The sequence below is a fragment of the Lynx rufus genome, unplaced genomic scaffold (genome assembly GCF_022079265.1).
Source record: "Lynx rufus isolate CCGP_SWC_20201006 ecotype Redwood Valley unplaced genomic scaffold, mLynRuf1.p SCAF_4, whole genome shotgun sequence".
Classification (NCBI taxonomy): Eukaryota; Metazoa; Chordata; class Mammalia; order Carnivora; family Felidae; genus Lynx; species Lynx rufus.
The window spans coordinates 156,081,668-156,099,049 of record NW_025814856.1 but is presented as its reverse complement, the minus strand read 5'-3'; the positions used below and the strand labels follow the sequence as shown (position 1 = coordinate 156,099,049).

At 39.6% G+C, this 17,382-nt stretch overlaps 1 protein-coding gene across 2 annotated transcripts in view; it reads left to right on the top strand.

Moving 5' to 3' along the window:
- Nucleotides 1-6,864: 6,864 nt before the first annotated feature.
- BRAF (B-Raf proto-oncogene, serine/threonine kinase) overlaps nt 6,865-17,382 on the top strand; it is a 167,013-nt gene continuing 156,495 nt past the window's right edge. For both annotated transcript variants that reach the window (XM_047097110.1, XM_047097111.1), the window contains exon 1: nt 6,865-7,189. In XM_047097110.1, coding sequence (XP_046953066.1) covers nt 7,061-7,189 — 129 coding nt within the window. In that variant the 5' untranslated portion in view covers nt 6,865-7,060. The remainder of the gene's footprint in view (nt 7,190-17,382) is intronic.

Here is a 17,382-nt window from a genome sequence, read left to right as displayed (position 1 = left end):
AATAAGCCTTCTAAGAAAAGTTAAAGATTTATTCGTAGTTCATTTTGGTCTTTGAATGTAATCCAGTCAGTACTTAAGAAACGTAAATAACAGGAATGTACTGCAGAGATTTGGCCTTAGGCAACTGTCGAGCTGGTTAAACAGTCTAGGTGGGGATGGTGTTTCTGGGTCTGCTGCTGGAACCTAAAATCCTCAGCCAGACAGTCAGGAATAAAAGTCAGAGGTGAAGTGGGAAAAGCAGGAAAAAATGAAATCTATGAGGCTGAGCTGGAAGCTAGGAGGAAAGACTTTAATACAAGTCAGATTGTCACTACCTTGGACTCTTGTGACAATGCCAGTGACGGGGCTCCTGCGGGAGAAGCCCATCATCAGAGTTAGACATGCATCCCATACAAATGTAGCACTTGTCATTTCTTCTCTCAGAAGAGAGCCAGCAAAGAACTCTAAGAATTATGCTCACAAATGCATTTCTCACAGCCTTGGTGGAAAGAATTTGCTCTGGACACTCTCAGGGGATATATTTCAGGAGTGGGTGAACAGGTCTTAAATGATGGAAGAGGATTCTGGGAAATAGTTCCAGTTTAGCTAATTTAACACAATGTAAGTCCACTATAGTCTACAGTCAGAAAGCGACATGCAAAAGCTACTGGAATTAATCACTCTCTCTGTGTGATTATGCTATGAATTTGATATATGATTAGGTTCATTTGGTTAGATTTTACTCTTTTTCATTTATTTACATCCATAAAGTAAAAGTATATTAAAAGATATACTCAGAGAAGTCTCACTCTTACCCTATCCCCTTCACCCCGTTCTTACTCCTCCCTTACCAGGTGCCATTTTCATTATGTATATATACATATATAGTTTCCCCTCACTTCTTGCCAAAAAGGTAGCATACTATATATAGTCTACTGCACCATGAAATACAAACAAATTTAAAAATAATTGAACACTTCATGGGCACCTGGGTGGCTCAGTAGGTTAAGTGTCTGACTCTTGATTTCCATTTAGGTCATGATCTCACGGTTTCATGAGTTCGAGCGCCACATGGGATCTCTGCTGACCGCATGGAACCTGCTTGGAATTCTCCCTCTCTCTCTTCCCCTCCCCTGCTAATGCTTTCTTTCTCTCTCTCAAAATAAATAAATAAACATTAAAAAAAATTTGAATGCTCCAAATTACCAAATTTGCAAAGAATAGTGAAAAGAACAGTGTATCTTATTAACACACCAAAGGGTTAGTATAAGCAAGATGGTACAAAATGAAATAACATAATCATATAAATATCCTTTGGTAAATGTTAAAAAATGTTGAAAAATCACTTTTTAGAGTGATGAAGATGTTCTGGAACTCACTGTGATGATGGCTGCCTGACTCTATGGATATATTAAAAAGCACTGACTTGTATACTTTATTATCTTTTTTAAATGTTTATTTACTTATTTTGAGAGAGAGAGCATGAGCAGGGGAGGGGCAGAGAAAGAGGGTGAGAGAGATTCCCAAGCAGGCTCTGCGCTGATGTGGGGCTCGATCCTACAAACCCTGAGATCGTGATCTGAGCTGGAAGAAGAGTCAGAGGCTTAACTAACTGAGCCACCCACGCACCCCAAATTGTATACTTTAAAGAGGTGAGTTATATGATATATGGATTATATTTCAACAAAGCTGTTATTTTAAAAACTCAAAAAAAGAGAGAAATATAATATCTAATACATTTTTTAAATTATATTTTGGTTTTTTAAATGTTTATTTTTGAGAGAGAGAGAGAGAGAGAGAGAGAGAGAGAACAAGCGGGGGAGGGGCAGAGAGAGAGGGAGACACAGAATCTGAAGCAGGCTCCAGGCTCTGAGCTGTCAGCACAGAGCCTGATGTGGGGCTCGAACTCACAAACCGTGAGATCATGACCTGAGCCTAAGTCAGATGCTCAACTGACTGAGCCACCTTCTAATATGTTTCATCAATCTAAAAGCAAAGTCTTCCTTCAAGAATTAAAAGCCTGAGAAATGTGAGTTCAGTAGAGGAGATGACAACTGTGCTGAAAAGACAGAAAACCTAGACTTGATATGAGTTTTTAAAAAAAACAAGAAACAAAAAACAAAAGTTTTTATTGACTTCCAGTTTCATAGGTACCAGTAATGGGGTGGGGTTGCTTATATGATTTTTGATTGTATTTTTTTTAATATTTAGTTTTCTCTCTTTTTTTTAATGTTTATTTATTTTTGAGAGAGAAAGAGAATGTGAGCGGGGGAGGGCAGAGAGAGAGGGAGACATAGCATCCATAGCAGGCTCCAGGCTCTGAGCCGTCCACACAGAGCCCAGCATGGGGCTCGAACTCATGAACTGCGAGATCATGACCTAAGCCAAAGTCAGATGCTTAACCAACTGAGCCACCCAGGCACCCCTGATTTTTTACTGTATTACCAAAAGCACGAATCCTAGGTTATTGCAATCAGCAGTTCTATTCTTTGTTAGTTGCACAAAATCTGGAAAAGTGTTCAACTGGACCATGTTCTAAGAGGAAAATTGAAAAGAATAGCAGAAAGATGGGAAAATACTTCAAGGAGAGAACTAGAGGAAACAGAACTCCCTTCAAATACTTGAAAGCACTTGACAGAATAACATATAGACTCATCCTGTGTTCCTCTAGAAGGCAAAACAGACCACAACATAGATGTCATAAAGAGGAGGGCTTTAATTCAACTTCAGAAAACAAAGAAGTTCTCCTTGAAGGCACTGTATTAGTGAGGTCCCCATCACATTTGTATAGAGTCTGGGATTCCACTGTGAAGATTCCAAGTATCTCTCTACAGGAAGGCTGCCCTGAATCAACTCTATGATTCTATCTTCTATCCACACCTAAATAGCTTCTGAGAGTAGATTTCTACTTTTTATTTTGATGTTTATTTATTTATTTTCAGAGAGAGCATGAGTGGGGGAGGGGCAGAGAGCGAGGGAGAGAAAGAATCCCAAGCAGGTTCCACACTGTCAGTGCAGAGCCCAACACAGGGCTTGATCTCATGATCAAGTGAGATCATGACCAGAGCCAAAATCTAAAGTCAGACACCTAATTGACCAAGCCATTCAGGCACCCCAAGAGAGGAGCTTTCTATTAATACAAGATGTGTTATTCACAATGATGACCTTGATTCATAAAGAAAATATTAAACTGTAATCAGCTATACATCATTGAATCTCGTTGGAACTATAGAAGCTTCCTAGAAACTGCTTACTTGTTTTCCAGTAGTTGACTACATTAACATGGATCAGACCTAGCTGGTCAGGTCCAGCTTATGGGTGAGACTACCCAGTGTCTATTAGAATGCAGGATTCAAGATAGAATTTCCAGTTGAAAAGTAACTGGAAGAGAGGGTCAGATATATCAGCAAGGCTTCTTAGTGTCTCAGACACGAACTAGAGCAAAGATCTGAGGAATGCTCCTCACCTGGATGTGTTTTCCAACTTCCTGTGAATACACAAATGCCTTAGGGGAAAGGGGGACTGGGAACAACACCTAAAAGAACTGCATTGACTAAATGCAAGATCATACTGCTTTGATGCCTATATGACATACCACAGCACAGGAGGGAGGTGTCTTTCTGTTTCTGTCCAGAACACAAACTGGCTTGATTTATTGCAGGCTCCAAGAACACAGTGCCATAGTTTTGGGCAGAGAGTTTCAACACAGCATAGTGTCTATGGCAGTATCCGGATTTGGCCGGGGGAAGTGCCCAAGAGGAGACAGTTAGGCTGTGTCCTACGGCCAAGGGCCTGCACTTATTTTTGCATGCAATGGTAAGAAGCTAAAGAAAGAAGGTAAGGGCTTCTTCATTAGTATACTGAGATATATCTTGGTGATTCCCAGTAATAAAAGGGGGAGGATTCAAGTATAGAGTCCCCTGGGGAGAAAGTGAAGGTAAGTAACCATTTCTAGAAAAGATGGCTCAGTAATCTAAATTTTTTTCTCTTAATGTTTATTTATTCTTGAGAGAGAGAGACAGGACATGAGCGGGGGAAGGGCAGAACAAGAGAGGGACACAGAATTTGAAGCAGGCTCCAGGCTCTAAGCTGTCAGTGCAGAGCCCAATGTGGGGCTCGAACCCACAAACCGGGAGATCGTGACCTGCCAAAGTTGGACACTTAACCCACTGAGCCACCCAGGTGCCCCTATAGCTCATTATTCTAAACACAACTTGTCTGTAAATTAAGATAACAGTAAATTCTTTGACACTTCTTCCACTGAGAGGTACGATCTATATGCCCTTTCCTTGAATTTGGGCTAGACTTAATGACTTACCTATATCCAATAAAATGCAGTAGAAGAAAATAAAATAAAATAAAATAAAATAAAATAAAATAAAATAAAATAAAATAAAATAAAATAAAATAAAATAAAATAAAATAAAAATCCAACAGAAGTGACACTGTGTGACTCCGGAGGCTAGGTCATAAAATACAATACAGGTTTCCCCTTGCTTATAGGAAGCCTAGCATTTGGAGCCCCCGGCCACCTTGTAAGAAGGCTGACTACCCTGAAACAGCCATGCTACGAGGAAGCTCACGCCACATGAGGAAAGTATGTTTGGGTATTCTGGCTGATTGCCCCCAGCTGAGGTACCAGCTTCAATCACCAGGTATATGAGGAAACATGCCTCCAGATTATTCCAGTCCCCACCCATTGAGCCACTTCTAGGTATTGAGTCTTCCCACCTGAGGGTCCCAGATATCATGGGGCAGAGGCAAGCCATCTCTGCTGTGCCTTGTCTGCATTATGACTGAGGAGGTAACTTTACATTTTGTTAAGGGCAAAACTATGTTTGATCCTCACAATGACACAGTTAGGCGGGTTGGGTTGGCATTATTACCACTGTCATTTTACACATTAAAATAACAATAGGGGTTCCAGCGAGCTTACCTTCTTTGAGATTATATATAGGTAAGATATGGCATGCTGATACTGATCTTTGTACTCTACAAAGTTTATGCTTCCTCTATATTCTCCCATCTGGATCCTGTGGGGCTTTAGAATGGCCTAGGGAAATCAAATAAGATATATCCAGATTTAAAGACAAAGTCAGAAAATGTTGAGTGAATAGAGGCTAACAGGAATCAATATTAAATGGACGAGATCGATCATCCTGTGAAGAAATAACTATGTAAGAGATGATCTACAGGTTGTTGCTGATAAAGAAGGCTATAATTTAAAATAGAACCAAGGAAAACAAATGTTAGAACTTTGAATGTTCTGAGGAAGTGTGATAATGATATAATTTTTTAAGGGTCTGATTAGAAAATGAAATAGGACTGTTAAAGAATAAATAATGCTGCAAGTTGTGTTTTTGATAAAACTAAGGGTAAAAGGTGCCATGACTGGCTAATGGTGCAATTTTAGTCTGTTTAGAAGTATGTCCTTGGAGTAAAGAAGGGCACTTCAGACTAGTATAGCTTGATGACATAATCTCTTAGGACAGTCTTCATTTACTCTACTTTTGCCAAGCCACTTTTGATTTATTTAGTTCCTCAAACAGACTTTTCCACTTGGAAGGGAAAGCACAAGGAAGCTAACAAACCTACCACACTCACTTGATAGGCTGCATTTTGCATTTTTCATTGTAAAGGAATATTAGTATTCTGATTAATCAAGCAGCCTCACACACAACGCCTTACCTTTGGACTAAGGATCAGTTCCTGGGCTCATAGTGACTCTATCGGTATGCAGACATTCAGCTTCAGAAGTCAGTAGGACAGCTTTCCATCTCTTTAATCATGGTGAATACTATAAGGAGGTCACTGGTGAAGTTCCTCCTCATGGGAAGTAAAGAAATGTAGTTCACTCAATGCTTCTCATGACTTGATGGCTTGGTTACTTTGGTGATTAAAACTGTACACTATCAGTAGGCCATAGTATCTTCCGCTGTGTTTCTCACTCCTATTTTCCATTCCTTATTCCGCACCCTCCTCCCCCCCCGGGCATATTCCCTTTCCTTTAAAATAAATGTACTTTTAGTAACGGATTGGGTGTCTTTAATTTCATTCTGTAATTGGGCCTCACAAGGGGAATTTAACTCTTATTTTCATGCATACTTTTTACAGATAATGTCTTAGAATATTCTATTCACGAAAGGCACGAAGTATTTAAAATGTTTTCAATGATTTTCTTGAAAATAAAAATCATTTAAGTTTTGATGCTTCAGATGACTGGAATGCTGTGCCTTGTGCAGGCCCTTGCACACGACAAGATTTCCACTTACATTTGCTGAATGAATCTGCAAAACGAAAAACACACTTAAAGAAAACGTTTTATTCCTCAATAATGGGGAAAAGCTTTTAGACTTCCATTTAGACCTACTTTAACAGGCCAGATCCTTTAATGAAACGTATTCAAAAATCATTCTGATAATTTAGCTGTTCCTAAATATATTTCTATCAAATTCGCTCAGATGTTTCCCCCTGGAGGTTTCAAGTCTTATTTTAACGACAGAGACACTCGCTGTAATGGAAAAAACACAAGCAGTATGGGCTTCCCCATCTTTCTCCCTCTAGGATTTCAACTTCTCGAACACCACCCATGCTCTTCTAGTAAATCCCACATTACGGCACAGGTTTAGCACAGGGAAGAGAACGAAGTAGGAAATCGGAGCCATGGAAACGGCAGAGCGGAGGAAACGTGCACGCGCGAGGGTGGGCACGAAAGGAAAGAACCCTCCCCAGAAGACTGCGCGAGGGCGCTCCTAGGATTACGTCACGCACCCCGGTGACGTCACGGCCGTGACACGCGGGTGACGCGGGTGACGCCGTTGCCGCGGCGACTTCTAGTCGTCTCCGCCCCCTTCCCCCGCCCCCCGCCTAGCATCCTTCCCCCAATCCCCTCAGGCTCGGCTGCGCCGGGGGCCGCGGGCCGGTTCCTGAGGTGGCCCAGGGGCCCTCCCGCCGCCGGCGCCGCCCGGGCCGTCCCTCCCCGCCGCCCCCCGCCCTCCGCCTCCGCCTCCCCCCGCCCTCCGCCTCTCTTCCCCCTCCCCGCCCAGCAGCGGTCGCTCGGGCCCCGGCTCTCGGTTATAAGATGGCGGCGCTGAGCGGCGGCGGCGGCGGCGGTGGCGCGGAGCAGGGCCAGGCTCTGTTCAACGGGGACATGGAGCCCGAAGCCGGCGCCGCGGCCTCTTCGGCTGCGGACCCTGCCATTCCCGAGGAGGTGAGTGCCGGCGCACCCTACACCTCTCAGGTCTCTGGGCTCGGCTGGCTGGTGTTTTTGGGGGGAAAGAGGTGACGGTGGGGGCTCTGGTGCCCTGAGCCACCTTCTCCTTTGGGTTCTGCGGGGTGGGAGATGGGCATCCCCGCCGTGTCCCTCTCCGTCATGCAGCTCCTCGCTACGTAAACACACACAGTGGCCCAGGGGGGGTTTCCCTGGCTCGCACCCCAGTCTGGGGGATTCAGGCGGCATTGGCTGAGCGGGAGGCTATCAGTAGGGGGCGAGACTCAGGGTTGGTCTGAGAAGGTCACGGCTGGCTGAAGGTAGCCAGGCTCTCATCTCTTCGATGTTTTCGTTATTTTGGGGTGGGGGGGGGCGGCGAAGGGGGGCGGCATCCAGGTGGATAGATGTAGGTTAGTAGCCGGGGCCGGGACCCCAGCCTGAGTTACCATTGTAATTAGTACATGGTCGGGGAGGGGGGTGGTGATGGGGCGCATCGTTCCCCTCCACTCTCCCTGATGTCTCCCTTTTCAGGCCTCTGCCCTCCCCTCCACTTTTCTACTTGTTTGGGGATTTCTTTTCACCTGTTTTACCCAGCAGATGGTTTTGATTTAATTTTTACTTTTTTCAATCTTAAATCCCACTGTTTCCGCTCTCCTCTCCATCCCGGTGTCAGGGCCCCAGTTCTTATGTTTGCCTGTGCTCTGTCGCTGAGTGGTAACCCTTCCACCCCCCATCCCATTCCCATCGGCCGCTCCGCTCTTTTGCCGGTTGTCGGACCTGCCGGCCTTGTAGCCTCAGTATCTACTTAAGACCATTTTTGCACTTCTTTTACCCTAGTTCTCTTTAGGCCCTCTGGATCATTCTACTGCTCCCTAGCATTGTTATCTATTATCTTCATAAATCCGTTTGGACGCTTTGGAGCTCCTTCCCTTCTGAATCCTGAAGCTGTCAGGATTCCATCAGGTTTCACTTGAACTACTGGCACTTTTTTGTCTAGTCTTCCATTGTGCGTCCATACCTCTTTATTTTTTCCTACCCGTTTTTAAATAGATTTGATTGATTTCTTTCTGTTGTCCTCCTTTTTGTCCCAGTTTTTTCCTTTCATTTTTTCCTGCTTGGCTTCTGCTTCTCTCAGCCTGTTTTTTTTTTTTTTTTTTTTTGCATTATTTAGCCTATTATCACCTTGTCAAATTATTTACATTTGGTTTTCAAGGAAAACTTACTCCATTTATTATCTGGTATTGTATTATATAGAGTAATACACTTTATTATGCTTTGCAGATAATGAGATATTAGTATAATAACTGTGCTTTGTAGTTATTGATTAGATTATGTGATTTAATTCTGTTGACTTTGCTCAAAGTTCTCTTTCCTTCCGTACTGTTTACATTTTGTTTCCCAATTCTCATAATGTCTCACTCTTTCTTCTATGTATGCAATGCTTCTTTCCTGCTTCATCATCTTTACTTTGGAAATTCACCCCATATGCTTGCTCTAGTATTAGTTTGTTCACAATTATAATTGTTTTTCAGTCTCCTCTACCACCTCCATCTATGCCCATGATGTGTTCTATGCCATCATCTGGTCTAAAGTTCTCATATGTTTTCTTCTTCATTAAATGGCACCACTTTCCACTTAATTTTTACTTTGCATTTTTGCTCAGATCAGTTTCCTCTAACATCTGTTCGTTTTCACCAACTTCTTGTATTCTAAGGATAGCTCTTTTCCTTCTTCCATTTCCTAGTTTATTCTGATTTCCTTGTCCCCAGTTAACCATTCATTCGGCCTTGTTTCCTGACTTTTGGTTCTTAACTCTCTGAAGCTTCCTCTTGTCTTCCCTGCACCTCCACATTCCTTCTTATTTATAAACAGCTTTGTTCCGTTGACATGGAAATTTATTTTTAGGATACATTGTTTTTAATGGATAAATACTAGGGGTCACATCTGCTGTCTATTTTTTCCATGAATCGGATATGCCTTTGTCTTACCAGGCACAGGTGCCTCCAGGCTCCCTTTACTCTGTAGTGTATGTGTGGTTTTGTTGAATTCTAACTTTGAAGACTATTACAGAATGGAAGAATGGACAAATTATTGGGTATGGGTCATGAAATTGTAATTCTCTGACCATAACATTGTTTATACTGAGAACTTTAAGACTTAGTAGAACAGTTTGCAATGATATAGAGAAGTCTTTTGTTATGTATAATCTCCGCTATCTAATTGGAAAGGGCTGGATTGTTTGAGCTCTACCCTCTGAAGATTCTGATTCTGTAGGTGAGAGCTAGCGCCATTAAGTTTCTGTATTTGGCACACTTCCTGTGCCGTTCTCATGTGTTAATGATTGAGAATCACTAGGCTAATGAATTTAAGTTTAAATCGCCAATAATTAGAAAACGTATTGGTATCTCCTAAAACTACAAGGATACTCCTCTGACTCTCGTAACTAAATTTAATTAGTTAGAAGTGTTGTGTGCTGCGTCCTCCACTCAGGTTTTAATGTTTACTGATGAATAGTTTTATCTCTGTAATTTCTTATAAGAGCTGATATAAAAGGTGTTTGGAGAATAAATGATTAAAAGTGAATCTCTTTTGAATATAGATATCAATGTTATGGATGGCAGAATAAATTCCTCTAAGAAATACTTTAAAATTTGAAGTTGGGGGGCGCCTGGGTGGCGCAGTCGGTTAAGCGTCCGACTTCAGCCAGGTCACGATCTCGTGGTCCGTGAGTTCGAGCCCCGCGTCAGGCTCTGGGCTGATGGCTCAGAGCCTGGAGCCTGTTTCCGATTCTGTGTCTCCCTCTCTCTCTGCCCCTCCCCCGTTCATGCTCTGTCTCTCTCTGTCCCAAAAATAAATAAACGTTGAAAAAAAAAATTTAAAAAAAAAAATAAAAAAAAATTTGAAGTTGGTATTGTTAATTCAGCGAAAACTGAAATGTACTGTGTGTGGTCTTTTAATTGAACTATCTTCCTTATGTGCACTTAAAGAGGTAGACTTGCCAAGTGCATGGAAAGAAATGAAAAGTTGTGCTTGTGTAAAATGACACATTCTAAAGAATTCCCTTGCCTGATATTAAAATAGAGGGTGTTTTTTTTTTTTAAAGTTTCTTAGAGGGAAATTTCAGCTTTCAGGTGTATTGAAAAATTTCTGACTACAGAGGGAAAACACATTCGTTATTGAAAAATTACAAAGCTGTAAGTAAAAAAAAAAAAATCTAATTATGTCACTAGGATATAAAAGTATAAACATTTTGGTGTATATCCAGAACTTTTTTAATGCTTGTATGATATAGTATATGTGGTTTTAATATTTTGAACTTAATGTAGCAAAATGTTTTACGTTTCATTAGGTAATACTATGATTTTTAAAAAAAAACTAATAATTTTTTTTGGATATTAAAGATTTTTTTTACTACTTGTTATCAAACATCTTGAACATAGAATGTAGATTTTAGTTTTTGATGTATGTTGGGAAGTGAACAAATTTTTTTGTCCTGTATTTGTATTTGTAGACCTCAAAGTAGAATATTCTAGAAATAACAGGATCTTATTAAATATTTATGAAATGAATGTGCTTCTACTTGTATTAAACCTTTATTTCTGACCATTTATATTTCCCTGATGTTTCTTTCTATGACTATATGGTATAATATTGGGATATTGTGACTAAATAGTATAATGAATACATTTATTTGAAAAACGTGTTGTATTAGGGTATGATATTTGTTAACAGTTCTTCTGTAGTGTTTCTGTAGAAGGAGCTTCTTATAATTCATTACAATTAAAATTATATTGTTTTCATGATTTCTTATTGCCTGCCTTAGTTAAGCTATGTAATTATAATAATGCATTGACTAAGCAGTATTCTGGGATGGAATCTTTATAATGTGGTTCACTGTATTAAAACACATATTTATAAACCATGAAAAACCAGAGATAGTCCCATTAGGGTACTGCGTGCTTGTATAGTTCTGGTATTGCTGCTAATACTTATCTAGGTATTTTTGAAGGTGGCCAAAACATGCCTGTTAGGCATAACTGTAAGATAGCTGTTTTTGTCTTTAATATTTCTAGTGGCCCCTTTCTGTACTCTTTCTCTCCTTCCCTCCTTTAGGCATCTACTTTTATTTAGAAAACTATCTGATAATCAGTCACTTACATATGCTGGCTGTTAAAGGAATCATTTGTCAGTAAACCGATAAGAAAGGAATGTTGGTTCTGGATGCTTGAATCTTTGAATGTAGTAAACTCGAAGCAAACTTGATTTAATCTTGTTTGGATAATAGGCCAGAAAAATTATATTAGGATAACAAGCTAGAGAGAGGTTTGACTTTTTTTCAATTCCCTGTCCTTTGCTTTCCTGGTAAGGATGAATAGGAAGCTGATCTAACACCTGGAAACCTATGTTCTCTGAGTGGTGGGGGAGAGAGGGAAGGAGCAGGCTATATTGGTTTTTTTAGGCTTTTCTGTGACCTGATGCTTACTTTGTTAAATGTGGCAGCTGCTTAGAATTCTTCCTTTTTCCTCTTCTCCCAATCATAAAGTTGCATTCTCCTTTAGAATTGAAAAGTGCATATTTCCTTTGACATCTTGGTATTAATTTAGCTGAGTTCTTAGTGTGAACATTTTGTGTCACAATTCCCTTGTTCTAGGAAATGCAGTATGTTGCTATGCTTCCTATATTTCTGCCTCAAATTGTCATTAAAATAAGCTTTTATTGGCGCGCCTGGGTGGCTCAGTCGGTTGAGCGACCGACTTCGGCTCAGGTCATGATCTCACGGTCCGTGAGTTCAGGCCCTGCATTAGGCTCTGTGCTGACAGCTCAGAGCCTGGGGCCTGCTTCAGATTCTGTGTCTCCCTGTCTCTCTGCCCCTCCCCCGCTCATGCTCTGTCTCTGTCTCAGAAATGAATAAAATAAACATTAATTTTTTTTTTTAAATAAGCTTTTATTGTCAGTAGCTCTTACTGGATTTCATCTTCCTCAGAAGTTGAATTAAGTCCTTTACTCATTCCCTTCATCTGTTCTACATTGGTTATTCTGTGAGGTCAGGATCAGCAATAGAGAACTGACTTCTCAATTATGTCTACTGCTTTTGTAGACATAATGTTACAGATAATAAAAGAACCAAAAAGGTAGTCTCATTTGTATCGTTCCTTCGTTAAATATTTGCTGGAGGCATTGATGTGTTCTGGGAGGTAGTTTTTATTTTTTAGTTTCTTTTGGCTACCAACCTAATTTACTATCATACATAATTAGCATGGTAGAAGAAAGAAACTCTTAATACAGCCTACACCCTAACATTAAGCAATTATTTTTTTTCTACCCTCTACCCTCTGAGATTATTTTGGTTTCCATGTTTTCTCTTGGGCTTAAAAAACTATTAGTCTTGTTTCTTCTATCAAGACTATGCATATGGAGGGAAATCGATGCCCAGTAACTTAACATTCCTTTTGGGGTCCTGGGAATGTACTTGATACAGAGTATAAAAATTACTCTGAACTCAATTAACTTTATGTCTTTGGGAAGCTCTGTAACATCAAATGAAACATCATTTTCATTCTTGTAATATAGCTGCAGTTACTGACAGCACTTTAGGGAAAAATATACCATAGGATGGTAGTTTTTAAATTACTGTAGAGCACTAGACAATTTTTAAAAAACTACCACTGTAAGAAATTCAAGTTTTCAGTTACCCTAATACATACATAGGAGAGAAACAGTTTTTGTCTGTTTTGTACATTTTTAAACTTTTTTTTTTTTTAATTTTTTTTTTCAACGTTTATTTATTTTTGGGACAGAGAGAGACAGGGCATGAACGGGGGAGGGGCAGAGAGAGAGGGAGACACAGAATCGGAAACAGGCTCCAGGCTCTGAGCCATCAGCCCAGAGCCCGACGCGGGGCTCGAACTCACGGATCGCGAGATCGTGACCTGGCTGAAGTCGGACGCTTAACCGACTGCGCCACCCAGGCGCCCCAAACTTTTTTTTTTTAAAGAGAAAGAATGCGTGGGGGAGGGGCAGAGAGAGGGAGAGAGAGAGAATTTCAAGCAGGATCCATGCCCAGTGTGGAGCCCAACATGAGGCTTGATCTTACAACCCTGAGATCGTGACCTGAGCTGAAATCAAGATGCTTAACTGACTGAGCCACCTAGGTATCCCTGTTTTGTACAGTTTTTTTTTTAATCTTTGCGTTTTGCAACAATATGCGGCACAGAAGTACTCAAATACTTCGTGAAAGAAACAGTGAATGGAACCTTATTAGATATGATGCACTCTGTTTTTCTGTACTTTTCAGTTCTCCTTTTTTTAAAATTGTTTTTAATGTTTATTTTTGAAAGAGAGGGGCAGAGTACAGGTGAGAGAGGGGCAGAGAGAGAGACAGACACACAGACACACACACACACACACACACACACACACACACACACACACACACAGAATCCGAAGTAGGATCCAGGCTCTGAGCTGTCAGCACAGAGCCTGACACAGGGCTTGAACCCAGGAACCACGAGATCATGACCTGAGCTGAAGTCGGATGCTTATCCAGTCAAGCCACCCAGGCGTCCCTCAGTTCTCTTTTTTTATGCTATGCATAAATCAGTTTACTAGATTGATAACAAATTGGTTGTAACAGGCATTTTGAAGGGTGGTGTAACTTCTTCAGCAGTTACGAAAAGGCTCTGTTTAGTTCTACACTTTAACTCTTGAAGTTCTTCAGTTATCTGCTTTGCATGTTGGTTTCCTTGAAAAAGAGGCTTTTATGGCTGTGAAAATTTTAGAGATGTGTACTGGCATAAATCTTCCCAATTGTAATAATCTGTGTAGAAAATTTCAACAACTTGTATCTAAGATAGTGGTCAGCAAACATTTTTTGTAAAGAGTCAAATGGTAAAATTTTATGCACTGTGGGCCTAACTACTCTGTCTCTGTCAAAACAACTCAACAGATTCAACAGTGGCATTGTAGCACAAAAGCAGCTAATAGACTCTGTAAGTGAATTAGCCTGTGTTCCAATAAAACTTACGGACAATGGAATTTGAATTTCATATAATTTTCATGTGTCATGAAATATTCTTATAAGTTTTTTCAACATGTAAAAATGTAAAAACTATTTTTGTGGGCTGTATTAAAATAGATGATAGCCCAGATTTAGTTCATGGGCCAGAATTTTCAGATTACTGGTCTAGGGGAGACTGACTATATCATATTAAAAGTTCTGAAATGAAGGTGTGGGTTAGAGGTCTATAGAAAGTTGATCATTGCTTTTTGAAAAAATGTCGGGTTTATTGGGATATAGTTTACTATACTGTAATGTACCATTTTAACTATATAGTTTGATGAGTTTTGACAAATGTATATAGTCATGTAACCACTGCCACAATCAAGATACGGAACATTTCCATCATCTCAAAAAGTTCCCTAGTTCCTCTGTATTCAGTCCCCTTCGCTGACCCTCAGTTCCTGGCAGACACTGGTCTGGTCTCTAGTCTTATTTTCCTAGAAAACTATATACTTTCCCGGAAAGTTATATAAATGAAATGATAAAGTATGTGGTTTTATGTATTTGGCTTCTGTGATTTAGTTTGATACATCTGAGATTCACCCAGGTTGTATGTATCAGCAATTAGTTTTTGCTTATTATTTAGTAGTAGTCTATTGTGTGGATATGCCACAACTTCTGCATTTACCAGTTGATGGGGTAGTAGGGTTGTTTTTGGTTTTCAGCAATTGCAGTAAAGGTTGCCATAAATATTTGGGTTCAGGTTTTTGTGTGGACGTGGGTTTTCATTTTTCTTGAGTAAGGACCTAGAAGCAGGGTTGATGGGTTGTATGGTAAGTATATATTTAACTTTATAAGAAACTACCAATTCAATTAAAAAATGGGCAGAGGACATGAATGGACATATCTCCAAAGAAGACATCCAGATGGCCAACAGACACATGAAAAGATGCTCAATGTCACTCATCATCAGGGAAATGCAAATCGAAGCCAATCAGATATCATATCACACCTGTCAGAATGGCTAAAATCAAAAACTCAGGAAAAACCAGGTGTTGGTGAGGATGTGCACTGCTGGTGGGAATGCAAACTGGTGCAGTCACTGATGGAAAACAGTATAGAGGTTTCTCAAAAAATTAAAAATAGAATTACCCTACAATCCAGTAATCACACTACTGGTATTTACCCAAAGAATATAAAAACACTAATTTGAAGGGATATATACACCCCTGTGTTTATTGCAATATGATTTACAATAGCCAAGCAGCTATACACTTGGAAGCAGCCCAAGTGTCCATACACTGATGAATGGATAAAGAAGTGGTGTGTGTGTGTGTATGTGTGTGTGTGTAAAATGGAACATTATTCAGCCATAAAAAGAATGAAAGCTTACCATTTGCAATGATGTATGGATCTAGACAGTATAGTGCTAAATGAAATAAGTCAAAGACAAACACCATATGATTTCACTCTTATGTGGCATTTAAGAAATAAAACAAATGAACAAAGGAGGGGAAAAAAGAGACCAAAAGATAGACTTGTAACTACAGATAAAATGGTTATCAGGAGGGAGGGAGGTAGGGGGATGGGTGAAATTAGGTGAAGGGGATTAAGAGTACACTTATGTTGATGAGCACTGGGTGATATATGGAACTGTTGAATCACTCTATTGTACACTGGAAACTAATATCAACAATGTATGTTAACTACACTGGAATTAAAACAAAGGAAACTGCCAAAATTTTCTAAACTAGCCATACCGTTTTGTATTGCTACCCACAGTGAATGAGCATTCCAGTTATTCTGTATCCTTGTCAGCATTTGGTATTATCAGTCTTCTTAGTTTTAGCCATTCTGATAGATATATAGTAGTTGCTCATTGTGGTTTTAATTTGTATTTTCCTAATAACTAATGTTGTTGGATATCTGTTTATGTGCTTATTTACTATCCACATATTTAGTGAAGTCTCCCATTTAAATCTTTCTGTTTAGTTATCTTCTTGTGGAGTTGTAAGAGTGCTATATTTATATTCTGGATTCAAGTCCTTTATATCAGATATCTGTTTCGCACATGCCTCCCAGTCTGGCTTCTCTTTATATTTTCCTAATTGTCTTTTGAAGAGTAGAGGTTTTATTTTTGATGAAGTTCAATTTATCATCTTTTCTTTTATGATTTCTGCTTTTTGTGTTCTATTCAGTAAATCCTTTTTTTTTTTAAGTTTATCTATTTATTTGGAGAGAGAGAGAGAGTGCGTGCACACACATGCGAGTGGGGAGAGGGAGAGAGAGAGAGAATCCCAAGCAGGCTCTGCAACGTTAGTACAGGGCTCGAATTCACAAACCGTGAGATCATGACCTGAGCCAAAGTCTGATGCTTAACTCACTGAGCCACCCAGGAACCCCTATTTAGTCAATTTTTGCCTAATTTAAGATCATGATACTTTCTCCTATGTTTTTGTTCTAGAAATGTTACAGTTTCACCTATTACACGTCATAGGTCTGTGATCCATTTGGAGTTAATTTTTGTGTATGTTGTGAAGTAGAGGTTAAAGTTCATTCTTTTTCATATGGATGTCCTGTTTCATAGTTGTTGAAGAAACTTTTTTCTGTCAAGTTACTTTAGCATCTTTATTGAAATCAATTGATCATATATGTGAGTTTTGAACTCTGTTTTATTGACCTATATGTCTTTTCTTTGGCCAGTATCACACTATCTTGATGACTATAGCTTTATAGTTAAGTCTTAAAATTAGGTAGAACCAATTCTTTGGATTTTTAGAACTTTAAAATTTGATTTTTGAATTTCCTGTGTTAACTATACTTTTAGAAGGAAAAGGCCCATAATTTTCTTATTCTGAAAAGTATTTTCTACCCCCAAAAGCCAAAGACTCACTGCTATTTATAATTAGCACACCCCTATCTTGAATTATTTGGTGGTGAGGTTTATGAAAAATGGCAGGTAAAGAAAAACTTTCATTCAAAGTTCATTTCTTTATAAGAAATGAAGGAGATGTTTCAGTGGGTTGCACAAAGCAGTCAATAATGTCCTTTTTACCATATTGCAAAAGTATTAACTGTAAAGAAGATATGTGTGGGTGAAAGTATATTAAGATGTTTATTCACTACAAAAGTCACTGAAAATGTCAGCTGGTGGAAGATATTAGTTTCTACTATGTTATTCTCCATCTTCATT